General features: G+C 43.4%; 1 protein-coding gene across 1 annotated transcript; it reads left to right on the top strand.

Annotated features, from left to right (window-relative positions):
- Positions 1–401: 401 nt before the first annotated feature.
- MESDC2 (mesoderm development candidate 2) lies at positions 402–11,330 on the top strand. Its single transcript, XM_011983688.1, has 3 exons — positions 402–668; positions 8,078–8,310; positions 10,027–11,330. Exons 1-3 carry the CDS (start codon positions 459–461, stop codon positions 10,283–10,285), a joined length of 702 nt encoding a protein of 233 aa, XP_011839078.1. The 5' UTR covers positions 402–458; the 3' UTR covers positions 10,286–11,330.
- Positions 11,331–11,886: the final 556 nt, after the last annotated feature.

An 11,886-nucleotide genomic window follows, 5' to 3' on the forward strand; every position in this document is an offset into this window, starting at 1 on the left:
TTTTTCCTTCAAGTTTAGGAGATGACAAATATTGAAAGCTGGTTGAACTGAATCCTCTTTATTGCTGAGGAAAGCAGTGGGCTCGACCTATTTCTGACTTTCTGAAAAAAGTTGCCCTACCTGCCACTCACTTATTTTTAACTGGCTATTCTCAAAGGAAATTGCAAGAGACTGAGGATAAACGTCTGACATCCAGAAATGGGCTTTTTAGAGCTGAGGCAGCCTCCAGAACTTCCATTTCCAATTTATTTCACAGGCGAGAAACTGAGGTCAACAGGGACGTTGGTTAGTGGTTCCTGGAGGTCCTGAAGGAACTTCTGGACCTGGCCTGTGCGTTCCAGAGAAAAAGGTCGGCCTCTGACGGAAAACGAAAAATGAGCACTCGGGAACCCACCCAGCCGGCGCAGAGCGCCTCAGCCGGACCAAGGGGAGGAGCCAGTGGGGCGGGCGGGGCCAAAATGGCGGCTTCCAGCTGGGCGCGCAAGGCCGTGGTCTTGCTTTGGGCCTCTCACCTGCTGCTGCTGCTGCTGCTACCACCGCCTGGGTCCTGCGCGGCCGAAGGCTCGCCCGGGACGCCCGACGAGTCTACCCCACCTCCCCGGAAGAAGAAGAAGGATATTCGCGATTACAATGATGCAGACATGGCGCGTCTTCTGGAGCAGTGGGAGGTCCGCGGCGCGCTCACACCCTCCTGGCTCTTCTCTGTCCGGAACCCTGTTGCCACTGACCCCTTACCCATTCTGTCTTGGGACCTTTCTGACCCCCTAACCTCCTCTACTCATGCCTTGAACCCTTACCCACTGAAGCCACTGCTGACCCTCCATTCCTCTTCTCACTCGCGCGCCCTGCTGACCCTCGCTCCAGCCCTCTCTCATTCCAGTGCCCTGTTCCCCCTGCCACTTCTCAAGCCACTCCAATCAGAGGTCAGCCCCTCAGTGTTCAGCCTTGCTCTCCCTTCACTTTTCAGTGCCCTGGTTGTCTTTGCGTTGATCCTTGTGGTCAGTGAGCCCTGCAAACGGGGAGAGAGACCTTTCCCATTCTACTAAAGAGCATTTCCTTCATTTTCCTTTTGTTTTGGGGTGAGTGGGTGGGAGAGTGGGTTGCAGTGAAGATGGTCTTCCTTAATGGTTATCTCAGCTGTCTTCTAAATCAGTAGAATGTTAGACTTCCTGTTTTGGTATATGTCCCTGCTGGGAATTTTGTGTTTTTTGTGGGTGGATTTATTTTACTGAGGGGAGAAGTAGCAATGGCTAGTGGCTCTGTATCGTGGAACTCACGCTTTTTGTTCAAAGGAGAGTACGTTTTCTCGTTTGTCACTTGGATGGACCAGAGTGTGCAGTTACAGGGAGTGTGTAATAAGCTTTAAGGTAAAGATTACTGGCCAAAATCACATTGCTGCCTTTCCCCCTTCCTGAGGTGATTGTACTGTCCTGGCTGACTTGCATAGCTGACTTGCATAACCTTGGGCATGTCTAGTTTCTAGGTCTCAGTTTCCTTATCTGCAACGTGAGGAGGTTTACTGGATGGTTCCTAAGATTCCTTCCAACACTGATGTTTGTTATTTTGTGATTATCTCTGTGTGTGTTGGGAGAGGAGGGAAAGACTTTCAGACACAAGTTTAAAATACCACCTGATTCATCTGACTAGAAGAATGCAGTCCTGTGTTTTCATGTGGTTATCAGCAGCTGATGGAAAGATTGGGGTAGATTTGAGTGTAGAGAGAACGTCCCCATTCACCATCTCCCTTGCAATATCCTTCTCTTTTTGGACTACAGCAAATAAAGCCTTTTGATCTGCCAGATTGAGAACATCACCTCATGAGAAATCCTCCCCTTGACCTACTCAGACCCTGAGCTAGACGAAGAGGTGCTGCAGAGATGAACAAAGATTGCACTGGGAACAGTAGATAACAGGATGGATGAGCAGGGAGAGAATTTGCAGGCCAAGAAAAACACATTATCTCATTTAATCCTTTTACCCATCCATGAGGGAGCTACTTATCCCTATTTTCTAGATGATGACATTGAGGCACAAAGAGGCTATTTAACTTGCTCCACATCGCACAGCAAGCTAGTTGAGTTTCAAAATCTGTCACGACTTTAGAGCCTGTTCTTTGAACTGTTTTACCTGCACTGCCATACATATTGGTGAACAGAAGTGCAAATGAAGGATGGTGAGGAAGACGTGGATTAAGCTAGAAACTGCAGGAGCAGAGTAGAAAGGAGAAATGTGAGATTTTTATACTTTTAACATGGCTTGATGGTTGATTTTGTTTTTTTAATTATTTTTTATAGAGACAGGGTCTCCTTATGTTGGCCAGGCTGGTTTTGAACTCTTGGCCTTGGGAATCCTCCCACCTTGACTTCCCAAAGTGTTGGGATTTTGGGCGTGAGCCACCATACCTGGGCAACTGATTGATTTTGTGAACAGCAGGGCCACATAATGTAGTAAAAAGACAGATTGGCCAGGCGCAGTGGTTCACACCTGTAATCCCAACACTTTGGGAGGCAAAGGCAGGTGCATCACCTGAGGTCACGAGTTCAAGACCAACTTGGCCAACATGTTGAAACCCCATCTCTATTCAAAATACAAAAATTAGTCAGGCATGGTGGCGGGCACCTGTAATCCCAGCTACTTGGGAGGCTGAGGCACGAGAATTGCTTGAACAAGGGAGGCAGAGGTTGCAGTGAGCCGAGATCATGCCACTGCATTCCAGCCTGGGCGACAGAGTGAGACTCTGTCTCAAAGGAAAAAAAAAAAAGGACAGATTTTGAACTCAACTTTACCCCTCACTAGCTACTTGATCCTAGTTTTAGGTATCTGTAAAGCCAGAGAATGCCCTGCTTTGCAGGATGCCATGAGGATTAAATGAGCTAATGTTTGTAGACACTCTACAGACATGAGGACCCTTCCCCAGTAGCAGTGTTTTTTATGTGGGAGAGCGTATCCATCTCTGTGGGTGCTTTTTTTGTAGGAAGCAGTTCTTCTCTTGTGACCGTCTCTAAATCCATACCCTCACTCCTTCCCCAGCAGTGTGAGAAACAGTGCTTCAATGAGAGGCTGTGCCTCAGATGTGTGGAGAGAAGGTGAGAATTCCTTCCATTGTGTTAGAACTAATTCTGAGTCCCAGTTGGTGTAGAAAAACCAAAGGTGGTTATTTCATTTTACGTTATGATAGCCAGGTATAATGGGAAGGGGCAGTTGGAGGGATTTGGAGCCAGAAATGTGGTTTGTACTTCTAGCATGTGAGTAAATTAACTAAATCATTTATCCTTTCTGAACATCATCTTCCTCATATATTAAATGGAAGCCTAGTAGGATTGTTCTGAAGGTTGGAGATAATATATGTAGAGTGCCTGGAACTTAGTAGCTACTCAGTGGATGTCACTTATTATTTATATCAAAAACCATAGGAGGAAGAAGAGGATTTGCAGAAAGGGGAGTTCAGCTTTGTAGCTTTTGACTTTGGCAAACAGTAATGAAGGAGCTACAAAGCCAATTGAAAATGCAAGACTGGCCTGGAGGCAGGGCTAAGACTGGAGTCAGGGGACTGCTAGACTTGTCCCTGGCCCCACCTCTGCCACAGGATAAAGATTGGATTGTTTTCAACATAGACACACTGATCATAACAGGTTAGGTTACCCAGACTAAGGGTAGAAGCGGTTAATTATGTACATCTAGGGTATTATTTTTACACTTCAATTTTAACTAACATAATAATATATATTTATGGGGTACAGCGTTGTATTTCTACCCATGTATACAATGTAATGATCAGTTCGGGATAATTAGCATATCTGTCACCTCAAACATTAATCATTTATTTGTGTTGGGAACATTTAAAATTCTCTTCTAGCTGTTTGAAAATATGCAGTAAATTATTGTTAACTATAGTCATCCTGCAATACTATAGAGCACTAGAATTTATTCTTCCTATCTAGTATAATTTTGTATCCATTCACCATCCTCCTTCCCTATCTCCCCTCCCCTTCCCGTCCTCTAGTAACCACAATTCTAATCTCCACTTACGTGAACACAACTATTTTAGGTCCCACATAAGAATGAGAATGCTCAGTATTTGTCTTTCTGTGTCTGGCTTATTGCACTTAACCTAATGTCCTCCAGGCTCATTAGGGTACTATTTTGCAATTTTTTTTTTTTTAATGTAACTGAAACACAGACATATAAAATGGAAATTAAAGCCGCTTTTTTTTAAGTCTCTTGAAACAATTTTTACCCATACTATATACACTAGACTTAACGACTATTTAATTATATTTGCATTAACAAAGAAATGCTGGGCTGGGCTTAGTGGCTCACGCCTGTAATCCCAGCACTTTGGAGACTGAGGTGGGTGAATCGTTTGAGCTCAGGAGTTCAAGACCAGCCTGGGCAACATGGTGAAACCCATCTTTACCAAAATTACAAAAAAAAAAATTACCCAGGTGTGGTGGCATGCACTTGTGGTCCCAGCTACTCAGGAGGCTGGGTTAGGAGGATCACTTGAGCCTGGCAGGCAGAAGTTGCAGTGAGCCAAGATTGCACCAGCACCGCTGCACTCCAAACCGGGCAATAGAGTGAGACCCCATCTCAAAAAAAAAAAAAAATGCTGCTTGGGACCTACTGAGTTAATTTCATGATTATTAGTGAAATCAGTCTGAAAAATGCAAATATTCTAGGGTATTGAACCAACTAAAAGTCTTGCAGTGTTTTGAGGAGACTATAACAGATGTTATGGAGAATTAAGATAAAGACAGAAACAACCTGTGAATTTGGCAACTAGAAGGTCCTTTGCGACTTTGAGAGTGTAATTTCCATGTGGTGATTGTGGTTGGAGGCCAGATCACAGAGGCCTAAGGAGTCAGCAGTGTCATAGCCAACAGATACAGTACTGAATACTGTTTGCCTTTAAGTCATTACATCCCCAAACAAACCTTAGGAGGGAGACGCTGTTATTGCCCTCACCTTTCCATTATAGGTAAGGAAAGTTATTTTCAGATGGGCTAAGTAACTTGCACAAGGCTGCATAGTGATGGAGCACATCCATCCAACAGCACAGCCCATGCTCCTGTCTGCAAGTCGCCACCAGTGAGTCTTTCAAAGTAAAATGAGAAAGAAACATGTCAGTTGAGAGGGTGGCAGAGTTGAAAAGAAGGTTGGTGCGTTACATGTGGTCACATTACTGGGGCCTTGGAGATCACTTTGTTCTGCTTTTCATTTTGTAGACGAGGAAACAGGCCTCGAGGAGTAAGGATTCTTAGGCAGGGTCACAAAGCTAGTTGTGTAGAACTGAAACTAGATCCCAGGTTTGATGTCAGTATGGATCACCTTCAAGCACTGTGTAGAATTTGTTCATTTTTATTTTTTACTAAAATTATTTTTAATATAGTACATTATTAATGGTATCTTAAATCTTGGCCCTTCAGAGATTGGTCAAAAGCACCAAGTAAGAATGACTTAGTGGCTTTTTCTTTTTTTTTAGGTAACAGCTTTATTGAGATTTAATTCACATGCCATAGGCAGTTTACCCATGTAAAATGTGCATTTTAGTTTTAGTATCTTCGGAGAGTTTTACAGCCGTCACCAAAATCAATTTTAGAACATTTTTATCATCCCCAAAAGAAACCTTCAACCACTCCTCCCGTTTTCTCCCAACTCCCTAGCCAGCCCCAGGCAATCACTCATCTACCTTCTGTCTCGACAGATTTATCCATTTTGGACATTTCCTGTAAATGGAATCATAGAATGTGTAGTCTTTCATATCTGGCTTCTTTCACTTAGCATAATATTTTCAAGGTTTATCTGTGTTGTAGCATGTATCAGTCAGTACTTCATTTATTTTTTTCTTTTTTCTTTTTATTTTTGGTAGAGATGGGGTCTTGATATGTTGCCCAGGCTGGTCTTTAACTCCTGTGCTCAGGTGATCCTCCAGCCTCAGACTCCTAAAGTGCTGAGGTTACAGGTGTGAGCCACCATACCTAGCCAATACTTCATTTCTTTCAGTTTCTGGCATTAGCCTTTTCTCCAAGGAACCTGGTTCCTTGGTTCCAGAACCTGGTTCTTTTAAAGATTTTTTATCTGTCATTCTATATTCTATGTATTAGGCATGGTGGCTAATGCCTGTAATCCCAGCACTTTGGGAGGCCAAGGTGGGCAGATCACGAGGTCAGGAGATCGAGACCATCCTGGGCAACATGGTGAAACCCCGTCTCTACTAAAAATACAAAAATTAGCTGGATGTGGTGGCACGCACCTGTAATCCCAGCTACTCAGGAGGCTGACCCAGGAGAATCACTCAAACCCAGGAGGCGGAGGTTGCAGTGAGCTGAGATCTTGCCACCACACTCCAGCCTGGTGACAGAGCAAGACTCCGTCTCAAAAAAAAAAAAAAAAAGTTACCATTTTGTATTAGTAATTTATTCATTTGTTTTTATCCCTATGGGTTCAACATTTTGTTTGAGGGGTTGTAAGTCATACTATTATTTATTTTGATGTTGAGATTATTTCAAATTTGGCCCCTGGGAGCTGCTTCAAGTTGGCTTCCGTGTCATTTTGACATGTTCCACGATTCTTCGAGCACTTTACTACTTTGTGATGCAGGATTATTCTAGGCTCATCTTCTGTCTCCCTTGCTATAAGCATGTTCTCCAATGAACCCAGGCTCTTTTACATATTTTTATCCATCTATCTGTTTACTCATCTGTTAATCTATGAAAAACCTTGAGTTTCTCCTGATACTTTCAATTCCAGCCTAATACCACAGGGCTCATTCTTCCCCCTTTCATATTTGTAGTTTCATTTCCAGAAGTTAAGAACCTGGCTCTCATTATCCTCAATATGTTTACTCCTTTTCTCAATCCTAGAGGCCACATAAGATAGTTTCAGAATGGCTAACCCATGCCACTACAGAAAGCAAACCTGCTAACTGGAATTGAATATTTTTGTACAATACCTATTATTTAAGTGAAATGGGTATACATGGACTGCAGATTTTAAGTATACAGTGCAATCTTTAAGACATGGTCTCATTCTGTCTCCCAGGCTGGAATGCGGTGGCGTGATCATAGCTCACTGCATCCTCGATCTCCTGGGCTCAAGTGATCCTCATGTTGCAGCCTCCTGAGTAGCTAGGACTACAGGCACCTGCCACCACACCTGACTAATTTTTAAATTTTTTTTAAGAGATGGGATCTCACTATGGTGCCCAGGTTGATCTCTAACTCCTAGGCTTAAGCAATTCTCCCATCTCAGCCTACTGAGTAGCTGGGACTACAGGTGTGCATCACAGTAGCTGGGACTACAGGTGTGCATTGCCATGCCTGGCTACTTTTTAATTTTTTTTTTTTAGAGACAGAGTGTCACTGTGTTGCCTAGGCTGATGTCGAACTCTTGGCCTCAGGTGATCCTTTTACCTCAGCCTCCCAAAGTGCTGGGATTACAAGCTGAGCTATAGTGCCTGGCCTGCAATAAATTTTGGTAAATGGATATTTCTGTATAATCCACACCCCTGTCAAAATATAGAACATTTCTGTCACCCCAGAGAAGTTATCTTGTGTCATTCTCAGTTAATCCTACCTTGTCCCCCTTCTACAGGCAACACTGTTCTAATTTCTGTCACCCTAAATTAGTTTTGCTCATTCTTGAATTTTAAATAAATGGAATTGCATAGTAAATCTTATTTTGTACCTGGCTTCTGTCACTTAACGTTTTTGGGATTTGTTACATGTAACAATATTTGTTCTTTGTTGCTGTGAAGTATTTCATCATATGACCATACCAGAATGTGGCCATTTTTACAGCCTACCATGTTGGGTAGATTGTATGAGAGTTTAAAAGCTCTAGAAACCCATCACATAGGGGCGCTCTGTGATTGGTAACCTGGGTTTGGGTAGTATTTGCTACCTGAAACTTAGACTGTATTGAAAGTTAAGAAGAGGAAGAAAATCCCTAGTTTTCCTTTTTATGTTGTAATTTAAGTCATATACATGCACCTGACATCACGCAGATGTTTTTGCCTGTGCCAGTTAAAAAGCAAGATTCTGATGATAGGTTTGATGCTTTTCCCCCAACCTGATAGAAAGATGATGAAATTGAAGAAGGAGATCTTCCAGAACACAAGAGACCCTCAGCACCGGTCGACTTCTCAAAGATAGACCCAAGCAAGCCTGAAAGCATATTGAAAATGACGAAAAAAGGGAAGACTCTCATGATGTTTGTCACTGTATCAGGAAGCCCCACTGAGAAGGAGACAGAGGAAATTACGAGCCTCTGGCAGGGCAGCCTTTTCAATGCCAACTATGACGTCCAGAGGTAAAGCACCAACAACCAGCTGAGAAAATCATAGGCTGTGCTGGGTCTTTTCTTTATTATTATTAATTATTATAATGATGATTTTTTGAGACAGAGTTTCGCTGTTGTTGCCTAGGCTGGAGTGCAATCAGCTCACTGCAACCTCCACCTCCCTGGTTCAAGCGATTCTCCTGCCTCAGCCTCCCGAGTAGCTGGGACTACAGGCGCCCGCCATCACGCCTGGCTAATTTTGTATTTTTAGTAGAGACAGGGTTTCACCATATTGGCCAGGCTGGTCTTGAACTTCTGATCTCGGGTGAATCACTTGAACCCAGGAGGCAGAGGTTGCAGTGAGCTGAGATCATGCCACTGCGCTCCAGCCTGGCAGCAGAGCAAGACTCCATCTTGTAGGGGGTCGGGGGTGGAAGCATTTGTTGGTAAAAGCTGTTAAGTTTTTGTTTTTATTTTTTGTAGAGGCGAGGTCTCACTATGTTGCCCAGGCTGGTCTTGAACTCCTGGCCTCAAGTGATCCTTGCACCTCAACCTCCCAAAGTGCTAGGATTACTGGCATTGACCACTGTGCCTGTTGTGTGTGTTTTTTTTAATGTCTCAGTTGATCCTAAGTTTTATTTATCTTTGAATCTTTAGCTTTTATTTCATCTGAACAGAAGGGTGTATAGCTTAGTTTAGCCTCTTCTGCTAGAAGTTTCTGCTCAGTGGAGAGTGCTTTTGTGTGTAGCTATGTTCACACATAAAGCTCGGACCATGCTGTTAACAGATAACTAACTTAATATGAAGAGGCTCAGTTTTCACACCTGAGTATGGTTCTGAGGTACAATTTTAAGAAATCTGCTTCTTTTTCCTCAAGAACAGTTCTGAAATTTGGGGTCTGCAAATATTCTAGTCTAGCAAATATGAAAGTAATGACAAGAAATGGGAGGAGTACTTAGAGAGCATCCGGCCAGCAAAATATTTTCAATTAGCTTAAATAGACACCTAGACAGAGCAAATAAATGTCTTGGTGATGTGTGCTCCGGAAGGCCCACTGGTCTCTGTGGAGCGGTGGGAGCGTTATAAACTGAAGGGGGAACACGTGGTGTAGTCCCTAAGGAACAGAAGAATCATGCCTGCTGGCCACACTAGGACTCCACCCAGGCCTCATTCTTTCTGCTTTGTTCCTTGGGACTTTTTGAGTGTGGGCGAGCTGGGCTGCTTGCTGCTGAGCTCCGGGGCTAGGATTTCTGTCCAATAACCAAGTGTCCTCTTGAGTCCTTCATAGCCTCTTACCATGACCCACTCTAAGCCATTGGTTTTCCACCTTTATCAGCACAAGCCTTTTGTCCCATAAAATTGTAACTAGACACTCTAGAATATAAAACGGATACAGATCAGATCAAAGCTGCCTCTTTACCTCCCCAGCAGCAGCCCCTGGGCCACCTCTGCAGTGTCCTAGAGAGGTTTTCCAAATGTTTGCTTTTAACATGGGCATCCATTTATACTACAAAGGAACATCCAGTGTCTGTTCCTATTTTGTTCTGAGCTGGGTATTTAATAGTTCTGCAAGCTAATATTTTCATGCATGAGATATCAGTAGCTGCTAGGCCTTGGAAAATCCAATTTTTTGTTCCATATTCATGTGGAATTTGAAATAAACATGATAAGTGCCAGAGAATTGCTCCGACCCATTAGCACCTTACTAGTACGTGCTGACTGTCTGATTGCATCTCTCTGCCCAAGGTTCATTGTGGGATCAGACCGTGCTATCTTCATGCTTCGCGATGGGAGCTACGCCTGGGAGATCAAGGACTTTTTGGTTGGTCAGGACAGGTGTGCTGATGTAACTCTGGAGGGCCAGGTGTACCCTGGCAAAGGAGGAGGAAGCAAAGAGAAAAATAAAACAAAGCAAGACAAGGGCAAAAACAAGAAGGAAGGAGATCTGAAATCTCGGGCTTCCAAGGAAGACAATCGAGCTGGGAATAAAAGAGAAGACCTGTGATGGGGCAGCAGTGGCGCACTGTGGAGAGACAGGTGGATGTGGAGAGCTGTTTGCCCAGCTCGTGGGGTGGGAGTGGTCTCAGGAAACTGCACACCGGTTGACATTCTAGTTTCTTCTAGAAAGGGTCTGCCACATGACCAGTTTGTGGTCAAAGAATTACTGTCTAATAGGCTTCAAGTAAGAAGACAGGTGTTTTCTAATTAATACTGGACCCTGACAAATTCATGTTTACTGTAAAATTACCTAACACGGAAATATGACTGTGTTGCTTTTTCCCATTTACACGTGGTGAGTCAACAACTCTACTGAGATTCCACTCCCCTCCAAGCACCTGCTCTGATTGGGTTGCCTTCTGTGTCCATGTTTTTTATTTTCTGTCAACTAAAAGGATAGCAAATTCTGATCGGAGAAGTCTTTAAAACTCTTGACTTAATTGAGTCAAAACTCTTCATGCCATGTACATCATTTTCATTATGTTAAAAGTAAAATGTGCTTTGTGAACTCAGATCTATCTAAATATATAGCCAGGAAGCCAGGGTGTGTAAATACAAAATCTATGCAGGAAATGCAGAGAACAGAAAATATGTCACTTGAAACCCTAAGTAGTAGTGAATTTCTTTGACTTGAATGTCACTCATCAGTAAAAGAGAACTCTTGGTGTCCGTCAGGTTTTATGTGGTCTGTAAAGTTAGGGGTTCTGTTTTGTTTCCTTATTTAGGAAAGGGTACTGCTGGTGTCGAGGAGTTATATGCTCCATTTAATGTGACAGTTTTAAAGGATGTAAGTAGGGAATCAGAGTCCTTTGCAGAGTTTGACAGAAGATTCAATAACCTCATTTATTTCTAAACATTTTTCTTTGATAAAGTGCCTAAATCTGTGCTTTTGTATGGAGTTAATGTCTGATTTTGCCGTTCATATGTTAGAGCCTACTCTGAATAAGAGTTAGAACATTTATATACAGATGTCATTTCTAAGAACTAAAATTCTTTGGAAAAAACCCTCAATTGTGATTTGAAGAAATTAAAAATAGCACATTACATGGTTAGAAAATGTCAGTGTTAAATAATGGTACAAAGTGAAAGGTATAGCCCTGTCTTGCTGCCAGTAGCTTGTCCTGGTGGAAGCTGCTGTTAACAATTTGTCCCCCCACATCCCCCTCCCTGCCCACCCACCAAAAAAAGTACATTTACTTATGTAAATGTACTTATGGTGATGTATGTTTGTTTTGGCCTCACAGCTTCTGTTTCCCCTTAATTTGGTAGCTGTTCACATTTCCCTCTAAAGAACCACACCCTCTGCATTCTCAGTTCTCTACTTTGGATGGGACATTTGCCCTGCAGTCCCCGCACCCTCCAGGCCATGCCCACTCCAGGATGAAGCTTGTGTGATCTATGGTACTAGGGTACTAGGCCCTGAAAGAGGCTTTTCTTGTTTCTTCTGCATTTTGAACCTGGAGCAGAGCTGTTGTAGGCCCCGCCCTTGGAGAGGAGAGCTGTTTGACAGTGGGGCCAACACAGACAGTGGGGAGAGAGTGCCACACCCTGGTGGCATAAACGAGTCCCTGAATCATGCCATGGCTGAAACAAACCCTGTCCATGGGC

The sequence above is a fragment of the Mandrillus leucophaeus genome, unplaced genomic scaffold (assembly GCF_000951045.1).
Source record: "Mandrillus leucophaeus isolate KB7577 unplaced genomic scaffold, Mleu.le_1.0 Scaffold254, whole genome shotgun sequence".
NCBI classification, from domain to species: Eukaryota; Metazoa; Chordata; class Mammalia; order Primates; family Cercopithecidae; genus Mandrillus; species Mandrillus leucophaeus.

Bases quoted from the DNA above. Each gene is read 5' to 3' on its own strand.
- MESDC2 (XM_011983688.1), top strand. From the start codon at position 459: ATGGCGGCTTCCAGCTGGGCGCGCAAGGCCGTGGTCTTGCTTTGGGCC. The intron at 669-8,077 runs GTCCGCGGCGCG...CCAACCTGATAG, and splicing joins GTCTTCTGGAGCAGTGGGAG to AAAGATGATGAAATTGAAGA. The intron at 8,311-10,026 runs GTAAAGCACCAA...TCTCTGCCCAAG, and splicing joins GCCAACTATGACGTCCAGAG to GTTCATTGTGGGATCAGACC.